This window comes from Mytilus californianus, unplaced genomic scaffold, assembly GCF_021869535.1.
Source record: "Mytilus californianus isolate M0D057914Y unplaced genomic scaffold, xbMytCali1.0.p SCAF_2, whole genome shotgun sequence".
NCBI classification, from domain to species: Eukaryota; Metazoa; Mollusca; class Bivalvia; order Mytilida; family Mytilidae; genus Mytilus; species Mytilus californianus.
In genome coordinates, this window is record NW_026262668.1 from 116,244,931 (window position 1) to 116,260,905 (window position 15,975).

The window sequence follows — 15,975 nt, forward strand, 5'->3', positions numbered from 1 at the left end:
CTGAGAAATGACCACTCTTTAAGTAACACAAACTAACACAATGATCACATACATATTAAAATTTTATTACTGGACAATGGTAAGGAGAGTCTAGAATATGTAACATGTTTTTTTCTATTATTTTATAGCTAAATCATGTCCCAGTTTTACACTACCAGAAAATGCAATGGTAAATCCCAAAAACTGTTCTTCTGGACCATCTCCTCCAGGTAGCAACTGTACAGTTGTGTGTAGGACAGGATACAGTCTTTATGGTCAGTCCAGAGTCACATGTGGTTCGAATGGACAGTGGAGTGGAAATGTAGCATATTATTTCTGTAGAGGTGGGTAATTTTTGACAGACCAGGAAAGGAGTAGAAAATGCACTCTTGTGTTTTTTAAAAACGACAATATACCGGTACAATTATGGCCAACATTTTCAGAAGGCATCCAGATTTACCCCTCAGGAACTGACTGGTTTACCCCTCAGGAAATATTTGGCCAAGGGTTGACTTCTATGAATTTACCACCTAAAAATGTGAGCCATGTTTTTTTGGCTGATATTAGACAAAAAGTAATAAATACCGGTAATAGTTATATCAGGTTTGGTTTAGTCTTTATCAAAACTAAGATCATTCATTTTTTACCTTTTTATATCTATTGTAGTAGTTGAATATATCAAGCTTAACTTACTGTGTTGCATTACAAGGAGAAGGGTTTAAAATGAGGACCTAGTAGTATATATACCAATAAGAGGAAAGTGGCATGGGATATCATGAATTATTTTTGAAATATATTCCTGGCATGTTTATTATATTGTAGAATGAAGTAGAGTATATAAGACAATTGTTAGTATTTAGTACACTGTATGTTATTAAGTTAGCTACATGTCATTTGATACCTAGGTATTATTGTTGTTAGCTGAATCGGCAATTACTGACTAGATCAACTTGTTTTTGTGTTTATAGATACCCAAACATGATTGCCCAGCTATGGTGATTCTGATGTTTCAGCAATAACACCAGGTTACTATGATGACATTGTTAATAATTTATTCCTTATTTCCATTGCTTGTTTACAGATATCCAGGCTCCGTTGTTGAGTTGTCCGCTAGACATATCAGCAGTAGCTGATCAAGGATCTCAGACAGCCACAGTGAAGTGGAATCCACCAAATCCTATAGATAACTCGGGTAAAGCAGTACGTGTATCCCAGTCACTGCAGTCACCAGTAACGCTAGGAGAAGGAACTTACACAGTCAATGTATGGGCATCTGATGTTAATGGACAATCAGCTTCATGTACATTCAACATCATTGTAAAAAGTAAATGTTTTATTTCTTCTGTTACTATTATAAGTATATAAATCCTGTTTTATCTCACAACAAGTAGTTTGACAGTTCTCAACTTATCTAATAAAAAGTTTAACTTAAAAAATTCAATAGAGTTGGCTCACTAACTGTCAATTTTGGCCCTAATGATATGAAAATTTTTTGTGAAAACATATGTCCAACTGTGGTTTGAAAATCACCCCCATTCATATATTGATTTTTGCAAAAACGCATACCCATTCATATATTTCATTGGAAAATGACAAACAAAATTTACATATTTCCGAGTTATCGTGACATGGGATCATTTGAATTAATAGATAAATAGATCAGAACACAGTTTTTACAGACGTCTTAACAGAAGATGGACATTTATGACCCATTGACATATAAATGTCATTTATCAATAAATGAAATAAATGCCATTGGTATATCACCTCCATGAAATAGCATCCCATTGATATATTTAACATTCCAAAAAAGTTACCCATACTAGCAGCACATCAGTGTATACCTTTATAGAAAGAAACCCCCTCCCCCCTGACTTTCCATTATCATGAACTGCAGACACTTTCCGTATGAATGAACTGTAGAGATTTTCCATATAAATCAAAGAATAGTTTGATTTGACTTGTTCATTTACTGGCTTTTGAATGATATATATCTTTTAGTTTTGAAATAAATAACCTTTGATATAATGTGATCCTATAAAGAAAATGGAACATGTCCCTTAAAAGCACACGTATATCCTATTTGGAAATAAAAATTCTAAACTGTGTGAGACAAATGTATATAGAAATATACACAAATTATTGTAGTATTAAAGAATTAACTTTACATGGTGACTATAATAACAAAATTGTGTTATGTGTAAAAATTTATATTCAAATAAATTTTTTTCAGTTTTGAAATGTCCTCAGCTGAAGGCACCAAGTAATGGTATTATTGTCACACCACTCTGTCCTAACTATTATGGAGCTCAATGTCAGGTGGGATGTTTACAAGGGTACCAGTTAATTGGTGGTTCAGGAGCTGTCGTCTGCCAAACTGATGCTACAAACAAAGCATTCTGGTCACCTAACAATCTCCAGTGTCAAGGTAGTTAAATAAGATCCAAATATTGACTGTTATTACTGTTAGCAAAGACATTATTAGTTTGCTAAAGTACAGTCTTTGAACATTTTCTACAGCACCTTTCACTATCATATAAATGCAAAAACTTACTTGTTCAAAATGACTAACATGTAGGCAAATACACTTTAAAGCAAAATTTTATAAAATCATAATGATATTAAATGAAATGAAAATTACTTTTTACATCGCGATGACCGTGAGGTCATATCGATGTATTGCTATCGCCTAAATATCCATTATGCAAATTAGTTTTGGGTTTTCAACCGATCTATAAAAATTATAGATCCGCGGTCACTTATCTAGTGCAAAATAACATTACTTATCGCTTGTTTCAAATTCATTTTTTCAATGGATACTCCTATAAATATTTTTATTAAAACACAAATTAATAATATGAAAATGTGTTGTCGTTAGTTATATATATATAAAAGTAAAAAATCATTGATGATATAAATGCACACGTACCGAAAAATTGTGTTAAAGCTTACGGAAGAATATCTCAAGAACGTTTTGCGACACTCCAGGCAAGGACCGATAACTCTGTTATTAACAGGCTATTATTTGAACTTGGAATTATTTTCAATTATGGAATTTGCATAATTTCTTGTGCTTGAAATTTTTAATAAATTCCATGTTTATTTGGTATTATAATGTTTTGAGCAGTTTATAACACTTCTCATACAATGTATTTTGTATAGATAGTGTTGTGCGCGGCACAGTACATTCTATTGAAAATGTACTATCTTCTTTGTAATAGAAAGTGTTGTGCGCAGCACAGAACATTAAAGTCCAAATAAACATGGAATTTATTAAAAATTTCAAACACAAGAAATTATGCAAATTCCATAATTAAAAATAATTCCAAGTGTAAATAATAGGCTGTTTATTGTTTTGCGGGAAAATATGAATGGCTTCTCATATCCAATCTTTTAGAAAAATCGATTTTTTTACAGAAGAGTGTCCACCATGCACTTGCACTGCACTATAATTAGAATAGTAGAATAGAATGATATATAAATAGATGAAAATTATATATACATGCAACCGTAATATTAATATAATAAATAACAACAAACCAGACGTGTATACTCTGACACTATTATCATATTAGTATAATAGTCCCAGGTATACTGATTTGTATCACTACAATATAATAGTTATTACGGTGCGGTTGAATTTCCTGTCATTTATTCATCATCCATGCACGAACTTGTATCAGAAAAAAATATATCTCTGTAAATTAACCTCAGTTTCAGGTATAGAGATGTGATCTATTTCTGTGACATGTGCTTTTGACCATCCACAAGAACCTGCGGTCATCCGATGTTCAGTACTTCAGTACTTTGATTTATTCAACTCTACAGTACAGAAAGGTTGAAAAAAAATTACCTTTCAAAGAGCTCAAATATATTTATTAGATAATACAAACAAAGTGTTAACATATATTTGTTCCTCTTAACAGAATTTCCTTTGAAAAATTTGTTATGAACAATGCTATAATATCTAATGGAACAAGTTTTATAAACACTTTAATCTGTAAGGAACAAATTCTATAATATTTTTCTCAGTGGAAATAGTATTCCAGAATATTTCTTCCATTTGGAACTAATATAATAAAGGAATTTCTATTCTATGACAAAAGTTGTGTATATTGTTGATCACAAAAACAATTTCATAAGAATTAACACTTTTTATTATGTCTGTCAAGAAATTGATGTGCTATGGTATTCTTATTTCCTTCATTCTGTCTAATCACAGAAAGAGAATATATTAATCAAATTTCATTCATCTTGTATGGAATATTTTAATTGGTGAAATAATTCTTTGCAATTTTAAAAATGTTTTGGTTGTTGTTTAAGAGTTATAGGATTTTAATTGTCACATTTATGGCAATTTTTCACATATCATGCACTGACTGGAGTATAATTGGATCTATTTACTTGAAACGTTAGTGTTTTGTTGGGAGTGGTAAAATTAAGCTTCCTTTTGGTTTTGGAAATTGCCTTGTTTGTTGTTCAAGAGTCAAAGGTCTTTAAAGGTCAAATTTTCTTGAACTTTCACACATTGATTAGGATTGGAATTTCTAAGTTATGTTTCGACTTTGGAAATGTTTGGATATGTCATTCCAGAGTAATGGGACTAGAACTATCTGATTTATATTATGTTGTGTATTAACCTTAGTATGCTTATTAAGTCTCCCAAACGAAGTTTGGGAAGACTTATTGGTTTTGCTCAGTTCTTCTTCTTCTTCTTCTTCCGCCACTTTTAAATTTGAACTTGTCCGCACCCGTTCTCCAAAACCGCTTGTCAGATTAACTTAGGGTTTCACAATATGTTAGACTAACATGTCTAGTGGTGCAATCAGGGGTTTGTTTGTGCAATGGGGTTTATAAAGGGGTACTTTGAGGGGCAATAAGAAAGGAGGGTTTTACTATAGAACCCTATGGGATTTTATTTTTTAAAATTTTCAAATGATTATAAATTGAAAACCGTTTGTGATAGACACAATCTTTTTAATTGAAAATGTTCTAAATGATAAAGCACATTAAATGAAATACAGGGTTAGTCCCCAGGGGTCACCCCCACCCCCAGCCATTTAAGAAAGTTCTAATAACTTGTAAGTGGTCAAGATCCCCACCCCTAAACCATATATATTCTGGTTTGTCATGCGAAGATGGTTTTAATGATATACAGGGTTAGTCCCTAGGGGTCATCCCCTCCCCCTGCTATTTAAGAATGTTCTAATATCATGTAAATGGTCAAGATCCCCACCCCTAAACCATATATATTCTGGTTTGTCATACCAAGATGGTTTGAATGATATACAGGGTTAGTCCCCAGGGGTCATCCCGACCCCTTGTCATTTGAGAAAGTTCTAATATCTTGTAAATGGTGGTGATCCCCACCCCTTAACCATATATATTCCTGTTTGTCATGTCTTGAACATTTGAATGACATTTAGGGTCAGTCCCCAGGGGTTCCCCCCACCCCCAATGTTCTAGTATTTTGTAAATGGTCGAGATCCCCACCCCTAAACCATATATATTCTGGTTTGTCATGCCAAGATGATTTGAATGATATACAGGGTTAGTCCCCAGGCATCACTTATGCATATAACTTTACTGGACCAAACCAATTTTCACTGGACTTTGTCCAATGTCAGGCGACCCTGGGAATTACGAATTATGGGAGCTTTGTTTGGGAGACTTCGTAACAGCATCCTGTTACAATCATTTCTTGTTTTAATTTACATTTTTGATTTGAGAAGACTTTATCTGCTTCTTCTCTGTCAAGCAGGTCACATTAAAGAGTAAGAGCAATTAAAAAAGATTGTTTGGATCCACAATTATAATAATACTTCTATAGCAATACAAGCAAGTTGAAATTGTCAATATACTGGTGATCATAGGAGTTGTGATTATTTTGTAATATTTGTTTTATTTTTGACAGCCATGACTTGCCCTAACCCATTAACTCCAGCTAATGGAAAACTAAGTTGTCAGTCTCCATATAAAGTAAACACAGTCTGTACCCAGAGCTGTAACCCTGGATATCAGGCTGCATATGGCACAGGAAGTAGAATGTGTACTTCCTCTGGACAGTGGACAGGACAGCTGTTATCTTGTATGCCTGGTAAGTAATACATTTTAGACAGGAATGAAGCAATTTTTTTTTCTTTTTCTGTTGTTACATAGGCTAAATTAACATCTCTGTGCTCATATTTTTGTGCAGAAATTGTTTGAACTTTTAGGATACTTTAGTAAAAGATATCTTGACAGATTGGACCTAAAAAGTAATTCAGATTTGGACTTATGTACAGTGTAAGTTATTGACATCACTAGTCTTTCATTGCAATCATTTTTGATATATGTAAAACTACTCTGAAACCACTGCACTATTTTGAACTAATGGGTTTACAATCATCGTTGGGTGTTTCTTTATGGTTCTTTGCTCAAATCTAAGTGATCATGATTAGGTCAGATTTTTATTAATATACATGTACAAGTAAAGTGAACTTTATTGTTTTATAGATTGAGTTTAAGATGTACATGTCTGTCTGACATCATGCCATCCTACACTGAATTTAAGATGTACATGTCTGTCTGAGATCATGCCATCCTACACTGAATTTAAGATGTACATGTCTGTCTGACATCATACCATCCTACACTCTAATGTTGGTGGTTTACCTTCACAATAGATTGAATTTAAGATGTACATGTCTGTCTGACATCATGTCATCCTACACTGAATTTAAGATGTACATGTCTGTCTGACATCATACCATCCTACACTCTAATGTTGGTGGTTTACCTTCACAATAGATTGAATTTAAGATGTACATGTCTGTCTGACATCATGTCATCCTACACTGAATTTAAGATGTACATGTCTACCTGACATCATACCATCCTACACTCTAATGTTGGTGGTTTACCTTCACAATAGATTGAATTTAAGATGTACATGTCTGTCTGAGATCATGCCATCCTACACTGAATTTAAGATGTACATGTCTGCCTGACATCATACCATCCTACACTCTAATGTTGGTGGTTTACCTTCACAATAGATTGAATTTAAGATGTACATGTCTGTCTGACATCATGTCATCCTACACTGAATTTAAGATGTACATGTCTGCCTGACATCATACCATCCTACACTCTAATGTTGGTGGTTTACCTTCACAATAGATTGAATTTAAGATGTACATGTCTGTCTGACATCATGCCATCCTACACTGAATTTAAGATGTACATGTCTGTCTGACATCATACCACCCTATACTCTCATGTTGGTGGTTTACCTTCACAATAGATTGAATTTAAGATGTACATGTCTGTCTGACATCATACCATCCTACACTCTAATGTTGGTGGTTTACCTTCACAATAGATTGAATTTAAGATGTACATGTCTGTCTGACATCATGCCATCCTACACTGAATTTAAGATGTACATGTCTGTCTGAGATCATGCCATCCTACACTGAATTTAAGATGTACATGTCTGCCTGACATCATGCCATCCTACACTGAATTTAAGATGTACATGTCTGTCTGACATCTTACCATCCTACACTCTAATGTTGGTGGTTTACCTTCACAATAGATTGAATTTAAGATGTACATGTCTGTCTGACATCATACCATCCTACACTCTAATGTTGGTGGTTTACCTTCACAATAGATTGAATTTAAGATGTACATGTCTGTCTGACATCATGCCATCCTACACTGAATTTAAGATGTACATGTCTGTCTGACATCATACCATCCTACACTCTGTTAGTGGTTTACCTCCACAATAGATTGAATTTTAGATGTAAATGTCTGTCTGACATCATACCATCCTACACTGAATTTAAGATGTACATGTCTGTCTGACATCATACCATCCTACACTCTAATGTTGGTGGTTTACCTTCACAATAGATTGACTTTAAGATGTACATGTCTGTCTGACATCATGCCATCCTACACTGAATTTAAGATGTACATGTCTGTCTGACATCATGCCATCCTACACTGAATTTAAGATGTACATGTCTGTCTGACATCATACCATCCTACACTCTTATGTTGGTGGTTTACCTTCACAATAGATTGAATTTAAGATGTACATGTCTGTCTGACATCATACCATCCTACACTGAATTTAAGATGTACATGTCTGCCTGACATCATACCATCCTACACTCTAATGTTGGTGGTTTACCTTCAGAATAGATTGAATTTAAGATGTACATGTCTGTCTGACATCATGCCATCCTACACTGAATTTAAGATGTACATGTCTGTCTGACATCATACCATCCTACACTCTAATGTTGGTGGTTTACCTTCACAATAGATTGAATTTAAGATGTACATGTCTGTCTGACATCATACCATCCTACACTCTAATGTTGGTGGTTTACCTTCACAATAGATTGAGTTTAAGATGTACATGTCTGTCTGACATCATGCCATCCTACACTCTAATGCTGGTGGTTTACCTTAAGAATAGATTGAATTTAAGATGTACATGTCTGTCTGACATCATACCATCCTACACTCTTATGTTGGTAGTTTACCTTCACAATAGATTGAATTTAAGATGTACATGTCTGTCTGAGATCATGCCATCCTACACTGAATTTAAGATGTACATGTCTGTCTGAGATCATGCCATCCTACACTGAATTTAAGATGTACATGTCTGCCTGACATCATACCATCCTACACTCTAATGTTGGTGGTTTACCTTCACAATAGATTGAGTTTAAGATGTACATGTCTGTCTGACATCATGCCATCCTACACTGAATTTAAGATGTACATGTCTGTCTGACATCATACCATCCTACACTCTAATGTTGGTGGTTTACCTTCACAATAGATTGAGTTTAAGATGTACATGTCTGTCTGACATCATGCCATCCTACACTGAATTTAAGATGTACATGTCTGTCTGAGATCATGCCATCCTACACTGAATTTAAGATGTACATGTCTGTCTGACATCATGCCATCCTACACTGAATTTAAGATGTACATGTCTGTCTGACATCATACCATCCTACACTCTAATGTTGGTGGTTTACCTTCACAATAGATTGAATTTAAGATGTACATGTCTGTCTGACATCATACCATCCTACACTGAATTTAAGATGTACATGTCTGCCTGACATCATACCATCCTACACTCTAATGTTGGTGGTTTACCTTCAGAATAGATTGAATTTAAGATGTACATGTCTGTCTGACATCATGCCATCCTACACTGAATTTAAGATGTACATGTCTGTCTGACATCATACCATCCTACACTCTAATGTTGGTGGTTTACCTTCACAATAGATTGAATTTAAGATGTACATGTCTGTCTGACATCATACCATCCTACACTCTAATGTTGGTGGTTTACCTTCACAATAGATTGAGTTTAAGATGTACATGTCTGTCTGACATCATGCCATCCTACACTCTAATGCTGGTGGTTTACCTTCAGAATAGATTGAATTTAAGATGTACTTGTCTGTCTGACATCATACCATCCTACACTCTAATGTTGGTGGTTTACCTTCACAATAGATTGAGTTTAAGATGTACATGTCTGTCTGACATCATACCATCCTACACTCTAATGTTGGTGGTTTACCTTCACAATAGATTGAATTTAAGATGTACATGTCTGTCTGAGATCATGCCATCCTACACTGAATTTAAGATGTACATGTCTGTCTGAGATCATGCCATCCTACACTGAATTTAAGATGTACATGTCTGCCTGACATCATACCATCCTACACTCTAACGTTGGTGGTTTACCTTCACAATTGATTGAATTTAAGATGTACATGTTTGTCTGACATCATACCATCCTACACTGAATTTAAGATGTACATGTCTGTCTGAGATCATGCCATCCTACACTGAATTTAAGATGTACATGTCTGTCTGACATTATACCATCCTACACTGAATTTAAGATGTACATGTCTGTCTGACATCATGCCATTCTACACTGAATTTAAGATGTACATGTCTGTCTGACATCATACCATCCTACACTGAATTTAAGATGTACATGTCTGTCTGACATCATACCATCCTACACTGAATTTAAGATGTACATGTCTGTCTGACATCATGCCATCCTACACTCTAATGTTGGTGGTTTACCTTCACAATAGATTGAATTTAAGATGTACATGTCTGTCTGACATCATACCATCCTACACTCTAATGTTGGTGGTTTACCTTCACAATAGATTGAATTTAAGATGTACATGTCTGTCTGACATCATGCCATCCTACACTCTAATGTTGGTGGTTTACTTTCACAATAGATTGAATTTAAGATGTACATGTCTGTCTGACATCATACCATCCTACACTCTAATGTTGGTGGTTTACCTTCACAATAGATTGAATTTAAGATGTACATGTCTGTCTGACATCATGCCATCCTACACTCTAATGTTGGTGGTTTACCTTCACAATAGATTGAATTTAAGATGTACATGTCTGTCTGACATCATGCCATCCTACACTTTAATGTTGGTGGTTTACTTTCACAATAGATTGAATTTAAGATGTACATGTCTGTCTGACATCATTCCATCCTACACTCTAATGTTGGTGGTTTACCTTCACAATAGATTGAATTTAAGATGTACATGTCTGTCTGACATCATGCCATCCTACGCTCTAATGTTGGTGGTTTACCTTCACAATAGATTGAATTTAAGATGTACATGTCTGTCTGTCAGATCATGCCATCCTACACTGAATTTAAGATGTACATGTCTGTCTGACATCATGCCATCCTACACTCTAATGTTGGTGGTTTACCTTCACAATAGATTGAGTTTAAGATGTACATGTCTGTCTGACATCATGCCATCCTACACTGAATTTAAGATGTACATGTCTGTCTGACATCATACCATCCTACACTGAATTTAAGATGTACATGTCTGTCTGACATCATACCATCCTACACTCTAATGTTGGTGGTTTACCTTCACAATAGATTGAATTTAAGATGTACATGTGTGTCTGACATCATACCATCCTACACTGAATTTAAGATGTACATGTCTGTCTGACATCATGCCATCCTACACTCTAATGTTGGTGGTTTACCTTCAGAATAGATTGAATTTTAAGATGTACATGTCGGTCTGACATCATGCCATCCTACACTGAATTTAAGATGTACATGTCTGTCTGACATCATACCATCCTACACTCTAATGTTGGTGGTTTACCTTCACAATAGATTGAATTTAAGATGTACATGTCTGTCTGACATCATACCATCCTACACTGAATTTAAGATGTACATGTCTGTCTGACATCATGCCATCCTACACTCTAATGTTGGTGGTTTACCTTCACAATAGATTGAATTTAAGATGTACATGTCTGTCTGACATCATGCCATCCTATACTCTTATGTTGGTGGTTTACCTTCACAATAAATTGAATTTAAGATGTACATGTCTGTCTGACATCATACCATCCTACACTCTAATGTTGGTGGTTTACCTTCAGAATAGATTGAATTTAAGATGTACATGTCTGTCTGACATCATACCATCCTACACTCTGTTAGTGGTTTACCTCCACAATAGATTGAATTTTAGATGTAAATGTCTGTCTGACATCATGCCATCCTACACTCTAATATTGGTGGTTTACCTTCAGAATAGATTGAATTTAAGATGTACATGTCTGTCTGACATCATGCCATCCTATACTCTAATGTTGGTGGTTTACCTTCAGAATAGATTGAATTTAAGATGTACATGTCTGTCTGACATCATACCATCCTACACTCTGTTAGTGGTTTACCTCCACAATAGATTGAATTTTAGATGTAAATGTCTGTCTGACATCATGCCATCCTACACTCTAATATTGGTGGTTTACCTTCAGAATAGATTGAATTTAAGATGTACATGTCTGTCTAACATCATACCATCCTACACTCTGTTAGTGGTTTACCTCCACAATAGATTGAATTTAAGATGTACATGTCTGTCTGACATCATGCCATCCTACACTGAATTTAAGATGTACATGTCTGTCTGACATCATACCATCCTACACTCTAATGCTGGTGGTTTACCTTCAGAATAGATTGAATTTTAGATGTAAATGTCTGTCTGACATCATGCCATCCTACACTCTAATGTTGGTGGTTTACCTTCACAATAGATTGAATTTAAGATGTACATGTCTATCTGACATCATGCCATCCTACACTGAATTTAAGATGTACATGTCTGTCTGACATCATGCCATCCTACACTCTAATGTTGGTGGTTTACCTTCACAATAGATTGAATTTAAGATGTACATGTCTGTCTGACATCATACCATCCTACACTGAATTTAAGATGTACATGTCTGTCTGAGATCATGCAATCCTACACTGAATTTAAGATGTACATGTCTGTCTGACATCATACCACCCTACACTCTAATGTTGGTGGTTTACCTTCACAATAGATTGAATTTAAGATGTACATGTCTGTCTGAGATCATGCCATCCTACACTGAATTTAAGATGTACATGTCTGTCTGACATCATACCATCCTACACTCTAATGTTGGTGGTTTACCTTCACAATAGATTGAATTTAAGATGTACATGTCTGTCTGACATCATGCCATCCTACACTGAATTTAAGATGTACATGTCTGTCTGAGATCATGCCATCCTACACTGAATTTAAGATGTACATGTCTGTCTGACATCATACCATCCTACATTCTAATGTTGGTGGTTTACCTTCACAATAGATTGAATTTAAGATGTACATGTCTGTCTGACATCATGTCATCCTACACTGAATTTAAGATGTACATGTCTGTCTGACATCATGCCATCCTATACTGAATTTAAGATGTACATGTCTGTCTGACATCATACCATCCTACACTCTAATGTTGGTGGTTTACCTTCACAATAGATTGAATTTAAGATGTACATGTCTGTCTGACATCATGTCATCCTACACTGAATTTAAGATGTACATGTCTGTCTGACATCATACCATCCTACACTCTAATGTTGGTGGTTTACCTTCACAATAGATTTCATACAGCAATGTTATACACAGTTCAGGAAGACAAAACCTCTTTATTTTATACTTATCTAATAAGTAAAGTTTGTCTGAAATAATTAACCTTGACTTTAAGATCATGTTTCATTAATCAACATTAAGAGTTTGTGTTTGGATCCGCTTTCCAGTTAATAGTAATAAGTTTCCTTTGACCTCATTTTCAAGGTTCAGTGACTGCTTAAAAAAATCTAGTTTTTTATCACATTTTTTATCAGTTGGTATATAAAATATTGCAAGGTCTGCATATCCCTCAGACAGGGTTCATCTAACCTTAACCTCATTTCATGGATCAGTTATCATTAATTTTTCCTGGTCAAATCTGATTCTTAGATACTATAAGCAATAGATCAACAATATTTGTTATATGGATTGATAGTAAGGTTTACATGTCGGTCTGACAGAGTTCATAGATAAGAGATCAAAGGAAAGTTTATGTGGTTAGATCTGTTTCTCAGAAACTATAAGCAATAGGTCTACTTTATTGGGTTTATGGAATGATTTAAGGTGTACATGTTCACCTGAACTAAACCTAGTTTTATTGTCCATTGATCAAGTTATGTTTATATGATACTAGTAGTAAAATCTTTATCTAAAAGACTTTTAACATGACTTCAAACATGATCATTAAAGCAGGCGAGAGGTTCCAGCATGTGCATTCTTGTTCATCTATAGAAGGATTTTGTGGCATGCCCATCAGTCAGTGTTTATCTTACCTTAACCTCAGTTTAATGATTCATTTATCAACTTTAGGTTGTGTGGTTAGGTCAGTTTTTATTAAATAAATTAAGTAGAAGGTCAACTATATTTGATGAATAAAATGATTATAAGGTGTGCATGTTTATCTGACAACCTAGACCTCATTTTAATGGTGGTTAATAGTAGTTAACAATTTGTCATTTTCTCAGTCAGTATATGTAATAGAAAAATGACATATATTTTATTTAGAATGTTTATAAGGATAACATGTGTGACTGACTTAGTTATTTAGACCTTAACCTCTGTATCATGGTTCCTTGATCAATGTTAAGTTTTCTTAATTAATTCATTTTCTTGGTCATTATTATAGTAGGGCCACTACATTAGGACTTTGGAATGATCGTGATATTTACAGGTCTTCATGTACCCTTCACATCATTTTCATAGAGCATAGATCAATGTTATTTTTTTGTGATACATGTTGTTAGACCTTCATTGCAGACTTTCAACATAAATTAAGATAAAATCAGTAAAGCAGGAGAGATATTTCAGCATGTCCTGTTACTGTTAACATTGGAAGATAGATATTCCATATATACATGTATACATATATTTCTTGTCATCACACTTTTACTGGTTAACATTTGAAGATCTGTATTCCATATATATATATGTATACATATATTTCTTGTCATCACACTTTTACTGGTTAACATTGGAAGATGGGTATTCCTTATATACATGTATACATATATTTCTTGTCATCACACTTATACTGGTTAACATTGGAAGATCTGTATTCCATATATAAATGTATACATATATTTCTTGTTATCACACTTTTACTGGTTAACATTTGAAGATCTGTATTCCATATATACATGTATACATATATTTCTTGTTATCACACTTTTACTGGTTAACATTGGAAGATGGGTATTCCTTATATACATGTATACATATATTTCTTGTCATCACACTTTTACTGGTTAACATTTGAAGATCTGTATTCTATATATACATGTATACATATATTTCTTGTCGTCACACTTTTACTGGTTAACATTTGAAGATCTGTATTCTATATATACATGTATACATATATTTCTTGTTGTCACACTTTTACTGGTTAACATTGGAAGATAGGTATTCCATATATAAATGTATACATTTATTTCTTGTCATCACACTTTTACTGGTTAACATTTGAAGATCTGTATTCCATATATACATGTATACATATATTTCTTGTTATCACACTTTTACTGGTTAACATTGGAAGATGGGTATTCCATATATACATGTAACATATATTTCTTGTCATCACAATTTTACTACATGTAAGATAACTGTATAACCACTGAATCAAATTAATCTTAACTTGCACATAGCTGATGAACTTTAAAAAAAGGGGTTCTTATATATTACTGAAGTTCGCTCAGTTTATAATTCGGGAACTTTAGATGTTAATTAGTTCTTTAATTTTCCTGTAAAATGTGTTTTTTCTTAAACATTACCATTTTCATATTGAACAAAATGGTTGGGTATATCGTTTCTCATCAAATATTTTTTTGACTGTTGTATTTGATTTCAGCCAATGGCAATGGTTATCCTGTTGTGAGTGGACGTCCTCCATTAAATCCAGCGGCAGCACACCAACAACCAGCATCTCCAACATCTAATAAATTAAATGCTGGAGGAATCACTGCCGGAGTGGTTGCTGGAGCTGTAGTTATAGTTCTAATTATAGTGGCTGCTATTATCTTTCTAAAAAGAATGTAAGTTATTTACATAATAAATTTTACAGACATTTAGTCCAATTCTACACTTTTTGGTATATCAAAAGAAATCTTCTCATTTGAAAAATAAGTATGTTCAGTTTGTAATTTCAAAAACAAATATAATTTATATGTAATTGTAGAAATGAATATAATGAATGTTACTTTATGATTACATATTTCAAATGTATAAATGAAAAAAAATATATGTAACAAGTGTCAATTTGTAAGATAAATATGTTTAATGTGGAATTTGAAAAATGAATAAGGAACTGTACATCTTATAAAGTAGATAAAATAATGAAATTACATTATCATATTAAGTGTCAGACAGTGAAATATGCTTTATTATGTTAATTTCTAGGCAATATGGAAATAGTTCAGGTGGACGAGGCTATGAAATGTCTGGAATGACCAACCCAAATTATAGC

At 33.9% G+C, this 15,975-nt stretch overlaps 1 protein-coding gene across 1 annotated transcript in view; it reads left to right on the forward strand.

The window, feature by feature from the left end:
- LOC127727774 (deleted in malignant brain tumors 1 protein-like) overlaps positions 1 to 15,548 on the forward strand; it is a 125,539-nt gene extending 109,991 nt beyond the window's left edge. Inside the window, exons 42-46 of the mRNA XM_052234891.1 lie at positions 129 to 323; positions 1,061 to 1,303; positions 2,213 to 2,407; positions 5,894 to 6,076; positions 15,361 to 15,548. Of these exons, the coding sequence (XP_052090851.1) occupies positions 129 to 323; positions 1,061 to 1,303; positions 2,213 to 2,407; positions 5,894 to 6,076; positions 15,361 to 15,548 (1,004 nt within the window). The remainder of the gene's footprint in view (positions 1 to 128; positions 324 to 1,060; positions 1,304 to 2,212; positions 2,408 to 5,893; positions 6,077 to 15,360) is intronic.
- The last annotated feature ends 427 nt before the right edge of the window (positions 15,549 to 15,975 follow it).